The sequence below is a fragment of the Rhinolophus ferrumequinum genome, chromosome 10 (assembly GCF_004115265.2).
Source record: "Rhinolophus ferrumequinum isolate MPI-CBG mRhiFer1 chromosome 10, mRhiFer1_v1.p, whole genome shotgun sequence".
NCBI classification, from domain to species: domain Eukaryota; kingdom Metazoa; phylum Chordata; class Mammalia; order Chiroptera; family Rhinolophidae; genus Rhinolophus; species Rhinolophus ferrumequinum.
This window is the reverse complement of record NC_046293.1, coordinates 34,284,934-34,298,345: the sequence shown is the minus strand read 5'-3', so window position 1 is coordinate 34,298,345 and position 13,412 is coordinate 34,284,934. Positions and strand designations below refer to the sequence as shown.

Here is a 13,412-nt window from a genome sequence, read left to right as displayed (position 1 = left end):
AGGGTGGGATTGAACTATTAACTCTGTAGAGGAAATGCTTCTCACCTGTCCCCTGCTTTCTATAACTCTTTGACGATAGTTGGTCTATTGGTATTATCAAAAGAATAAAAGAAGGGAAATTTAAAATTAAGTCTTTAAAAAATACACCTAAGAGCTTGGGCAATATAATTCTTTCATCCATAACTATGTACATTTGTGATGTGTTTATTATATGTTCGTGATTTTTAATTTAAAAAAAAATTTATGTTGATTTTTGCAAATGAGTGTGGAAAACTATGGACATTAATACTGTTTTGTCATGGATGTTTGTTTAGGAATGGGAAGTGATCAGAAAATAGATTTGACTATATTTCAAAATTGCCTAAAATTCATGCTCTTTAGAGAGTTTTAGAATATTTTAAGGAAGTACAGCTAGTGCTTTTCCTCTATATTTTCTTTTAAACAAACATTTAATGTTTCTCTTATTTTAGTATTCTTAAATTGTTAGCGTAATTGGTATTATCTTGAATATTATTTGTTAGAAGACTCAACTTTTAAAAATTGAATATTATACAAAAATTCAACACCTTAACATAATTTTTAAAGTAATTTTTAGAATGAAATAAGTCTAAAACTAGCTGTGATCAGTAGGACTTTAACATCTTGCTTCTAAAATAAACAGTGACTAAAACAGAGTAAATATGTGCTTAGTTGCCATCCCAAATACTTTAAATGTTTGGATTATTTTAACTCACGATATTTATAAAGATGAATGCAATTAATCTTTCTGTTTCTATAGCTGTTTTTCTGGTTATTTATGTACTGCTGTTCTGTAGGAATGGGAAGTGGTAGTGCTGGAAAAGAAGGGGGGCCATTTAAAGCTCTTTTAAGACAACAGACTCAGTCAGCATTGGAACAGAGGGTAAGTCACTCAAGATTCTTTATCCTTACACTGTTAATAGGATTTTATTATCATGCTTCCTTATACTTATAACTTATTTCCATACTGATTTTGGTCATGTATCTGTAATATTGTAACTTCAAAGTTCAATGTGTATTTGAGATATCAAAGTAATTTGTTTATGAATAATTACTTTTTTTTAATAATTACTTTTAATTTGGAATAATTCTATAACTATTTTTGTTTTGTTTTCCAGTCTTTTATTAGAAATAGTGTATTTGGAAATATTATTTGAGTGATGAAATCATTTCTAATTTTACATTAAAGTGATAGACAGGGAAATAATAGATATTTTTTCAGAAAAATATTTTAGTTGTATTATATTAAAAACAATATTTTAGTACTTTAATATATCTATTTGCTGAGATTATTTTTATCACTGACCAATCTCCTAGGGGTAAGAAATGCACAGATTCCACATTTCTATAGATTAACATAAATAATGTAGTTTGTTCAGTATGTGAGTATATCTCTTTTCATTATTGTAAGTGTAATGCTTTATTAAATATGTTAAATGGGAAAATGAAGAATTAAAGTTTTTGGATGATTTTTCTCTTTATTTTTTATTTTTGTATAAACTTCATTGCTAAGGGAGGATCGCCTCATAGGTTCTGTAGAAGGCGGGTATGTTTCTGAACTGTGTGATATAGCTTATTTGGTAGCTTTTCTACTTTTAATCTTGATCATTTAAGTTTTATTTGAGCTTTTAACAAATGTTGCCAGCTTGTTTTCCTTTCGTAATGCAAAGTTTTTTTTTTTTTAATTTAATAGCACTGAGGCTCATTTTTTTTGTTTTCTACTTAACTAATATAGTGCATGATTTTATGTCATGTCAGTTATTTTAAGGCGCAGTTCCATAGCTCTCATTATGTCTGATTTGGAAGTTACAAGCATTTACAGAATTTTCTTTTACAAGTTCTATTTTACACTAGCATTAAAAAAAAAGAAAAAAGAAATAACAAATACTTGTAAAAGGATGCATTCCTTTTCAATGGAAGAGAACCTGTAAATTCATCAGGTATAATAATAGACTAGAGATTAAAATCAACTCTTTAACTTAGTGTTTTAACCAGAAATGACAGGAAGCCAGGTGATAAGGTTTGCTCAGAAAGAGTCTAGGTCCTCTTGAACTCAGTTTTTCACCTAAAGCATGGAGATGATAGTACCTCCCTCTTAGGGTAAGGGAAAGATTATAAAGCATAGTTTTAAGATGCTTTGCACAGAGTTGGCGTATTGTGAGCGCTCCATAGTAGTCGCTGGCGATGGTGGAGGTGATGGGTCTGTAACAGTCAGCTGTAGGTATCCGCAGTAGCTCGTCTGAAAAGGTTGTCTGGAGATGTAGTTTGGGTTAAATAACAGTGCCATTTTTATTTACTCTAGGTTACATTTTTTGTGTTAAAGTGAGTGGATGTGCTGATGGGAGGAACTGGGGACATGGAAGACAGGCATAGTTACCAGAGTGGGTCTCTGCCTGCTTGGGCAGCCATTCCCCTACTTTTTCTGCTGTGACCACGCTAGTGTGACGCTGTCCCTCTTGTCACCTTATCCCATCTTCTGAAATTTAGAGATAAGTGTCAAAGAATCCCAAATAGAGAAATCATTTAGGTTTATTTTTTTCATAATCGAAAATCTTATATGCATGTGAATTTCAACATGTGAATTTACCCAATTTATTTCTCAGTTTTAGAAAGAAGTACTACTTTCCATTTAGCTTACAGAAATTTTGTTTTCAGTGTCTTTTGTGTAGAATATTTGAAATGTTTAAGTATGAAGAGTAAATGTGAAGTGCTTTTTTATACTGTGCCTCAGTATTTTGAGGACATTTTAAAACTTCAGTGTTCTTAAAATTGAAAAAAAATAAGATTTAACTTATTAGGTAAAATATTGAAGTTTCTAATAATACAAGTTTACCTGTACATTTCTCATTTAAAACTTACATTAAAAAAATTCAGATGGCAATAAGGGAGCATTTTGACTAAACATTTTATAATAACATTTTATAATAACATTTAAGGGAAGTTTCCTTTCCGTCTTTCTCCTTCTCTTCCTTTGCCTTTGCCTATCAGCTGGGCCAAACCTACCCACTTCCACAGACTGGTTTTTTTTTTTAACTTTTTTTTACATAGCCTACGTTTTCTTGCCCTTGTTAATTTAAAGATGATTTTTAAATTCTAGCAGAATTAATTTCTAAATGTGTATGTGTGTATGTGTATATACACATACACATACATATTTTATACTGTGTCGTCATGGGTTGGTGGCTGAGGTGTGCAGGACGGTATGCTTTGGTGCTGAATGACTCCCAAGTGGCTGTGCTTTGTGGGTTATGCTTTGGTGAGTTCATATTCTCCATGCTTTAAGTTCATATTCTGCAGTCAGTAATCTTGCTGCTTTTAATGTACCTGCTTCTAGTAGATCCTGTATCTCTTTATGTCCTAGCTTTTATTTGCTGCATTTAGTCTGCTGTGGTCTAGAAATAAAAGATACTGATAGATTTTAGAACATGTCCCTAAAGTTATATATTTATAATTACTATAGGCCATTCTGTGAATGTGATCTGGGGGGATTTCTTATGAATAAAGTACATAAACTTTATTTTAGTACTTGGAACTGTGACAGTTCTTTTTACGGATTAGAGCCCTATTTTGTTGATTGTCCAGTTCTTAGTTAGGTTCTAAAGAACTGAGGTAAGTGACTTCTGACTAAGTGAGCTACATTAATCTTGGCAACCAGACAAGTCAGATACTTAGTTTCCCTGATTGGCATCCAATCTAAGCAGTGTGAGAAGTCCCCATATTTGGGCAGCTACAGGAGCTCCCCTTTATTCTGGGTACTATTTCAGTGAATTTCCTTTCTCTACCATGTCTCTCTTGCATGCTTCTCTTTGTATCTAAATTAACAAGATTGATGTCCTTGAGAGAGAAGGGGAGAATAAAGCTTTGAAGAACATGGGGAATTGTATTGCCTCCCTTGCTGTCATCTACATACCTCTCCCCTTTCCTTCATATACATTTACGAACTTACATTTTCTCCTACTGTCCTGATGTTGATAGTGTAAATAATTTCACGTGGTGATTCTCTACCCACCTCAACTTGTTATTTCCCTTATCTTCTCCTTTTACATATCTCTTAACCCACAAATCTCATGTTCTCACTCCCCCTCCCTCAGTCCCACATTCTTGTAGAGCTGCTGCCCTAGGCCTTCAGAATCTTGACCAGTAGCCTGGAATTGGGTGTGTATATGAGGGGGAGTCTCCCTCAGTGAGACGTAGATATGGAGTACAGGGGCAGGGGAGTCTCCTCATCTCATTGTGAAGTTGCTTCAGAGTAGGAGATTGAGAGGAAGGAAATGTGTGTTCAAATATCTCAAATTGGAGCTCAAGAACATTTTTCTCATTGAGAATTGATATAAAGAGCGCTTGGATTCTGTATGATGCGGGTAAATGGATTCAGAACTCGAAACATCCCAGGAAACTTAATTACAGAGCAGGTGTAATGTATAATTGGTCGCCTATTGTTAAGGGAGAGAATTCACTTCCTTATGACAACTGTGTAACAAACAAATTTTTGTACTTGACACACGGTCAGTTGTATTTTTTCTCCTATTCTTTCTCCTAGGAATTTCCATTTTTTACCTTGACGGCGTTTCCTCCTGGATTTCTTGTGCATGTTGGGGGTGTTGTTAGTGCACGCTCTGTGAAGCTTTTGGATCGTATCCACAATCCTGGTATGTTTTTTAAAAGTTTGTTTTCAATGTTTTATTTGCTTTTATTATGATTATTAAAAGAGATTTTTATAATGTTTTTTTAAGCCAAATCTATCTGAAAGAGAAATGAAAAAGAGTATGAACTGACATGTTACTTTAAAATATTTGCAGTAATCTTAATTAAAAATGATCAAACTAAGTAGAAGTACAGTTTAGTTACTTTTTTATACAAAACAAACAAATCTTGATTCATTTTTGACCAAAGTATCACTTTGAGGGAATCCTTAAGTAACTTTTTGGTCAGCTATTTTCTTTGACCTAAGTAGATAACAAATTTTATAATTCGACCATTGTGGTTATTAACCTAAGGTGTTAATTCTTTTTACTAGCAATAACTATAGATTATTTGAGTCATTTCCTTATTCCTAAAAGAAGTATTCTTTTAAAATGTAATTGTAAACATTGTGTAGAGTATCTAAAAAACAACAACTTCTGTCTGGTTCCTTGGTTTCTTTTATGTAGCTCTTTGATCTATGTAAGTGAACAAGAATAGTAAGTTGCTCACTTCTTTAAAAAATGGGCCTAAGATTATAAAATAAGAAAAGCATCAAAGTCCTAGTAATTTCAGGCCCTTGGATTAGAAATGCTTTGATAATTTTTCTAAATCTAAAATAAGTGTGATAATTGTGGTAGGAACTTTTAGTATGGAATGTGTTCTTTCATCTCTAATGGATGAGATGCCCAATAACTTGCTCGACTCATTTATGATTTTAATGACATACCTTAAACTTAACAATGCATTAGCATTTTTATTTGGCATATGTACATGTGTATTTTTGAAAATCTGAAATTGTCACTTCCGATAACCTCTCCCTGAGGCTTATATTGACTACTATAAAAAGAGTAAAATACTTTGAGATTATTGCATGCAAAACTTTGCAGATAATGATTTTGAGGATACAGAGCATTACCATTCTTTTAGATAAAAAAAAAAAAAATGTGTGCCCTGCAGTTTGATGTCATTTGAGTTAATAAAAGAAAAACAGAATGAAATTTTTCTAGACCCTGAGCAAGATTTTAGAAAAGCAATACTAGCTAGGATTATTTTACTCTAAAGCTGATCAAGTACATATTTTAAGCATCAGTCTTCTCTTTTTCTTCTATGTTATTATTTTTCCCCCCTTTTTATTTTTCTGGTCAATTTAAGATCTTTTCTTCATGTAGTATTTGTATATTCTGCAGTAATTAAAGGCAGATTTAGATGCCAGTTTAATGTATTGAGATCTTAAAGACTGCCAAGTTCCATATCTTTGTGTTTAGGAACTTGAATGATTTGGAAAGTAAAAGGAAGTACTGGGTTAAGATATCTGACATTAACTGTGACCCACGGCTAGTTACCTGTGTTTCTATAGACCACTGACTCAAATATTTTGATAGATGGCACCCGCTGATAGAGCAATTTCAAAAATTGTTTCAGGAATATATTAAATTATTGGTGATATCTCCAGTTTACTGAAAACATTTTGATTTTGTTGTTGCTTCCAGGTACCCTGAGTAACCTGTAGAGTCTGGCAGAACAAATGAAGGTCACATAAATAAGATTAAGTAGAGAGCTATATTTAAAATCATATTATTTTTTACAAAAAAAACTGTTTTATGGAGTTTTTCATACTTGCCAGTTATTCTAGCTATGTAAGAAATGTAAGAATTCAGGCCCAGGGAATAAAATAGGAATCCTTATTACAGAATACATTTTGTGTATTGTAATTACCAGATCATCCATTCTCTTTCTTTCCTTCCCTTTCAGAATACTTTTTCAATTCACACATAGAAATCCTCAGTTACTGATGGACTGTTTCCCAAACAATCATGGGCATATATTATAAATACTTTTAATGGTATATAAATTATATTTTAATTTTGTTTTATTTTCAGTTAAATACAAATCAATTATATATTCTAATGGTTCCAATATTACATTATTTTGATATAAATATCATATTCTTTGCGTTGCTTTATATATGTATTATGCATTAAAAAGGAACGTGTTCTTAAGAACATCTTATTAATTTTCCAGCCCCTTAAATAAATATTTATGAAAAAATTTTTGTTTGTTGAAAAAAGCTGAATGTTAAAACAAAACTCTAGATTAGCATTTACCATAATGATGATGAATTAATTTTATGACACTGAGTTACTCTGCTGAGAGAAACTTAGGGTGGATTGAGATGCATGTGCTAATGTTAAAAGTGCTGTATTTGCACTCTCAAATGGATCTTGGAGTTATTTTTTGACTAGTGAACATGGGAAATTTGTATTTCACACTGAGGGTAGAAGGAAAAAATCTTATTTTAAAACCACTACCACATGCTTAATTCTATGGGTTATTTGGAGTTATTTCTTTTAGAACTTTCTCTTCTGTTAAATATTAAGCAAACAGGATCATAAAACAAGGAAAGAATGGGGTGGTTTTAAAAATCAAGGTAATTATCTTAAATAATTAGACTTCAGTTAATGTTAGATTATGATAGCATGCTCCTTCTTCTTTTTCTATTTCTACTTCTTATTAACTCTGCTGTCTGTGTCTTTCCAGTTCCTGTCGAGTGGTGTTGTCAATTGTGTTTTTGTTTGTAGTGTTTTTGTTTTTTTCCTACTATTCTGCACCTAAAACTGATCTACTAATTTGCTGTTTTGAACTCAGCCTTTGTCGGAATTATGGGTAACACAAGATCTTACAAACTGCTAGACTGGAATAGTTTCAATTCAGGTATTTTAATGGTCATTCAGTACTACATATGCTGACAAAAATTATGGCAGCTCAGTGAAGTTTTTAGAAATGTTCTAGATTAAATAGGTTTAATGTCAATTTAGTTATATAATACATTCTTCAGTACATTTATGTTATAACTCTTGTAATTTCCATGGAAATGCAAATATAAAAATGTGTTAACTAGAATGAATTAAGAAATATATAAATTATGAATGGTTTTTGTTAGGTGATTAATTTTCAGAACGATAATTTTAAATTACATTTATTACATTTTGGACACTTTTTTCATATCAGGTAAATGGCACAGGCATTAACCTTATGATTAAGGAAATATTAATTTTAAATATAAGTATTAAATGACTAGCTTGATAATATTAAAGTATGTCTAAACTTCAACACATACTATATTTAGTGTTTTATAAATACTATAAAAGCATAACTGTTACCATTTTTATATGTAATTCTAGAAGTGTTCCAAAATTTGGTAAATTAGAACAGATTTAGGGGGATTAACAGCTTTCATAGGCTTTCCTCCTTCCCCTTCCATGTGAGAATATTATTTTTTTAAAAGTAATTTTACATATGGATATTGTTTGTAGCTTTTAAAGAAACTAAACTAAGGTGACTTTACAACTGATGATGTGTTTTAGAGTCAAAGCCAGTTAATTTTTCTTTTTGGTAAATGCATATTCTCTTAGTAATACAAATACCTAAATTTTTATGTCATTTATGTATTAGAATTAAATTATAAAACCATCTTGATTCAGTATCAGAAGCTGTTATTTTGCCTAAAGAACCTTTTCAGTTCTTGGTGTCAAAAAATATATTTATAGAAAAACAAAAACAAACACCCAGAGGCTCAGCCTTGAAGATAACATCCCATAATCTTTTCAATATTGTAAACTTTTTTTGTTCTTAGGAGTCCAGGATGTAAGTTCTGATGTAAGTAACGCATGTTTGACTATGAAGTAACTCATGTTTATCATGCAGATTTACGTAATTCAGTCTAGTAAGTCATCTGATCAGGTCCAATCGTTGCAGATTTAGACTGACATCAGTTGGTAAATCTTTCGGGAAATTACCTCAATGTTTCCTATCTGAGTTTTTGCCAGCATGTTCTCACATTGATTAGAATTAAAACAACCATTTTTAAGGTAATGCTGTGTATTTGGTTTTTAGTAACAAATTAAAAAATACCCTGCTAGATTGGTTTAATAAAAATGGGAATATATTTTTAAAACATTAGGCAGATGAAGGGTAATGGCAAGAGTAAAAGGCTTATTATTATGTAAGAATGGGACACTGAGAGCAGACTAATTAAAAATTTAAGGAGCTGAAACCTTGTCAGGGCAAAGATATTTAGGATGAGATGTGTATTAGTCGGAAGGTAGAATAGTCCTGGGAAGTGGAGGAAGCAAAATTGAAACCTCATAGACACATTAAAGACTTTGTCTCGTGTCAGCAGAACTATAGAACTTGGCAAGGAGAAACATGGTCGAGGAAGCAGTATATCTTGCCATCATTTAAAATAAAGTCAGGTAGTAAGTGTGTGATAAAAATAGATGGGTGTAAGTTACAGAATACTAAATGAACATACAAGATGACAGTCAGCTTAGTGTTCTCGTAGTTGTATGGTTTTGACTGAGGTGTTAGAATCGTTATGGTAACTGTACGTATTCAGAAATCAGGCAGATTTTGATACTAGTTTAGGAAAAATAACTTGATCCTGAAAAAAATGTGATATATCTGGTAAATACATTTAAATTATTTATGTGTTCTTCTCTGTAATTAGGGAATACTGCTGTCCTGTATTACCATAGAGAATCAAGAATTGACCATATCAGTAAGGAAATTAATTGTTGATAAAGTTTTTATTAATGCTAGAAATTGCTCATCTATACTGTATTTCTTGGATTCTCTGATACCATGTATTGTATAATGTATCATCAATTTAATAATAGCCTTCCAAGCGCAAAGAGAAACAGTACCATATTAAATATACTTATTAATTATTAGACATTCTTATTTCACAGACATTAAGAGGTGGAAAGATATAGGAAAACATTTTATATTACACAATAATATTTCATGAAATATGATATGCAAAAATTTACTAGAATTTATTTTGTGTCATGCAATTTGCTAGATAATAGGTGTGCAAAGATGCCCGTCCTCCTGTTTTCATGAAGCTCATAATGTGGGAGGATAGAAAAATATGTAAATGATTTAATGAGTGGTGTGGTGTGATATAAGATACAGTGTTAAAGCATGGTTAACTCTATGTGTCAGGGAAGCTTGTAGAGGTAGTAATTCTTGAGCTCAGTTTTTAAAGGTATATAGGAGATTCACATGGATTTATATTTCCAACAGTGTATTTGGAGCCATGTTAATGTACATCCTTTGAATGTAATTCTGAAACTTGTAGCATTTGCAAAATAGTGTCCTAGCCAGTACTCATTTGATGATGTTTGTTATTTCATACTTATTAAGTTGTTTGCCATTGAGTATAAAATGTCTTGGTTAGTTTAGCTTTTTTTCCTGTCCCCTTCTCTCCTGCTTTGCTATCTTTGTTTGTGTTAACTACAAAGATAGAAAATATAGAGGATGCCAAAAAAATGTATACACATTTTTTTATTTTTATTTTTTTGTATACACATTTTAAGAACGGAAAAAATCTGTATTAAAATTGTAATACTCAATATATACTGATAACAAAAGATGAATACAAGTCACATTTGACTTCTGCAATTACGAGAGATGCGCGAAGTGGTTCTTATCAGTGTAATTTTAATACAGTTTTTACCTTTCTTAAAATGTGTATTCATTTTTTGGCACCCTCTGTATTTTTATGGAGCAAGAGGAAGGGAACTCAATATTTGAATATTTATTTTAAAGTTTTTACCTTTTCTTATCTTGCTGCTTATGTTTCTGTCCTAGTAACAACAGACTTTGAGAAAGACAAGATGAATCTTGCTTCTAGGAAGGAAGATGCAGCATTTGCAAACCTTCTGTGTAACATGCCAGCAACAGCGGGTCCCTAGGAATAAGACAGGGTGGCCAGTGGTCACACTTGTGTTAGATCATTGACTGTAGGGTGCACAAGGGACCTAAAGGCCACACGACTGAGACAGAAACGAGTTAGCAGACCACAATAGTTCTGGCCAGATAAATGGCCTAGGGTTTGGTGGTGACAGGAGAGCTAAAGTTTATAGAACACTTACTGTGTGCCAGGTACTTTGCTAAGTTCTTTACGGTAGGAGGTCATTTAATCCTCAAAACACAGATTTGAGGTAGGCACTATTCCCATTTTGTAGATGAGCAAACTGAAACAGCATTTTCCAAGGTCAAATGCAAAGTGGCTGAGCCACAATTGAACGTAACTGCTCTGGCTTCAGGGCTTACACTCTTCACCGTAAATTTCCAAAATATTAAGGATGTAAAATCAGCAAGGCTTGGTAATTAGGATAATAGAATGTGGTGAGGGTAACAGGCCTTTGGCAATTTTTAGCTGAGAATAAGAAAAAGATAAGTCATGATTATCCTATATTCAAGTCTATTTGAAAATTGAGTTGTAAAAAATTCTTTAAGAGTAAATTTTAATAGTCCTAGTTCATTGTTTTTCAAATGGCTATGATCTTTTTTTCTTCTTTTGCATTTACCACTAAAAGTATTTCTGAATAGCTCACACAAATAACTTTAATTAGTAGTAGTCTTTAGTGTAGTTGGGGGAAATTTGTTGTTTTTTTCTTTGTATCAGATGAATGTCAGTTTAGATATTTTTTCAGGAACTGACAAGGAACTATAAAGTAGCTATATAATTGAGAAATACTGTGAGTCAGGTGACGTTTAAGGAAATATTTATAGAATATACATATCAGTCTGATCATCCAGAACATTTTTTTTCAGTTTTGAGTAGAAACCTTTTACTCAGTGGATGGATATTCAGGGAGTGCCTGCCATGCCTTGAGCAGTGTTGGAGATTGGGAACACCATCGTTCAGCCAGGCAGATGTCCTGTTTACACACTAGACTAGGCTGTTTTTTACACCATTTCACTGTGTGTGTGTGTGTGTGTGTTAAATGGAGATAGGCTTTCTTGGAACTTGAATTCTACTGATGATCTCGGCAATTCTTCTTCTTCTTTTTTTTTTTTTTTTTAAGGTGTATTTTTTTTTTTTAATTGGGGAAAAGAGAACAGGACTTTATTGGGGAACAGTGTATACTTCCAGGACTTTTTTCCAAGTCAAATTGTTGTCCTTTCAGTCTTAGTTGTGGAGGGTGCAGCTCAGCTCCAGGTCCAGTTGCCGTTTTCTAGTTGCAGGGGGCGCAGCCCACCATCCCTTGTGGGAGTCGAACTGGCAACCTTGTGGTTGAGAGGACGTGCTCCAAGCTCCATCTGGGAGGCAGCTCAGCTCAAGGTGTCGTGTTCAATTTTAGTTGCAGGGGGCGCTGCCCACCATCCCTTGCAGGAGTTGAACTGGCAACCTTGTGGTTGAGAGCCCACTGGCCCATGTGGGAATCGAACCGGCAGCCTTCGGAGTTAGGAGCTCGGAGCTCTAACCGCCTGAGCCACCGGGCCGGCCCTCGGCAATTATTCTTTTTTACCAAATCTGAGAGGTACACATAAGCAGATGTGAAAACTAAGTCTAAAGTACTTCAGGAGCTCTTAGTCTTTAGTATTTCAATAAGGTTTTCAGGAAGTAGATAGGTACAATTCAAGAAAACATAAATATAGCGTGTAGGCTATGTGAACTATTTTTATAAATAAAGTAACATAAATGTATATGTAATGTTCTTTCTATATAATGTAATTAGATATTTAGTACTACCGATTCTTTACTATCTATAAAAAAATCAGATCTGTAATCTCCTTAATTATGAATTTTTACTCTTTATGTATAAAATGTGACTGGATATTCATTACATTGTTATAATGTAACATGTAAATGTAATATATAATTTTCTCTATAATGTAACCGATCTCCAGTTACATTATATATATAAAAAGGGTGAAATTTCACAAAAAAGGATGAAAATTACATACTTGGATTTTTTTACAAATAGGAAAGAACTCCAGTTTGGTGCAACATGGATTATATCCCAGCTACCATCCTAACATCCCGAATTACTGTACCTTGATGTATGCTCTGAATTTGTACATCCCTCCTTCTGTAAAAAAATTCTTCTTTTTGGTCTGATACTGAATCCCCACCCATTTTGAGGTTGTATACTCCCTTGAGCCTGAACTCTCTAATTTCTATTTCATTAGGGGAAGTCTATCTTCTTCAAAGATTGTTTTGGGTTAGAATATTACTTTTAGGTATTTGACAATGTAGCTTTTTATGCTCTCTATTAACATGATTATCATTGTACTACAGACCTTTATTTGATCCTATCTAACAATTTATCTCCTCTTGTTCGTGTAAAAATTAGATTGCATAAACTATTTTCTTCTTTCTTTCAACCAGATTAAAAGATTCTCAAGGGCAGAGTTATTTTCTTCCAGAGCTATGTAAAATAGAATTGAGTTTAACACTTCAGGTAGTCTGTGTTTCTTAGTTTTGAGTGTGGATTACCTAAAAATCTCAAAGGGATTGAGTTTTATAAAGGCATATTATAATACACTGAGTTGTTCACTTCTTTACTTGTTGAGATATGATAAACTATTACTGTTATTTTGAATCTTTACCAGTTTCACCTGCATTTCAGAAACAAGATAAAATAGATAAAATGCTACAAAGATGGCAAGATATCAAGCTCTGGCCATGCTCTAGAAAAGTAACAGTAATAAAATGAATTAATTGTGATGTCAACCAAAGTGCGCAAACATTGCCCCTAAAAGAGACATCAGTGAGGTACTAATCTAGAGCTCAGTTCATGTCTACAATTAAGAGGGTATATTAAAAAATTTGTGATATTATCTATGAAGAGTTTTAACCCATAGAAGAAAAACATAAAATAGTATGAAATATGATTTATATAACAAATGAACTTTAA

The 13,412-nt window shown here is 32.6% G+C and overlaps 1 protein-coding gene across 16 annotated transcripts in view; it reads left to right on the top strand.

The window, feature by feature from the left end:
* The window catches only part of C2CD5 (C2 calcium dependent domain containing 5), an 81,222-nt gene that overhangs the window by 28,329 nt on the left and 39,481 nt on the right, over window positions 1-13,412 (top strand). For 6 of the 16 annotated variants that reach the window (XM_033116816.1, XM_033116805.1, XM_033116804.1 and 3 more), the window contains 4 exons: window positions 816-901; window positions 1,532-1,564; window positions 4,559-4,667; window positions 7,348-7,413. In XM_033116816.1, the coding sequence (XP_032972707.1) occupies window positions 816-901; window positions 1,532-1,564; window positions 4,559-4,667; window positions 7,348-7,413 (294 nt within the window). The remainder of the gene's footprint in view (window positions 1-815; window positions 902-1,531; window positions 1,565-4,558; window positions 4,668-7,347; window positions 7,414-13,412) is intronic. The other 10 variants (XM_033116817.1, XM_033116815.1, XM_033116818.1 and 7 more) reach the window with 3 other exon arrangements.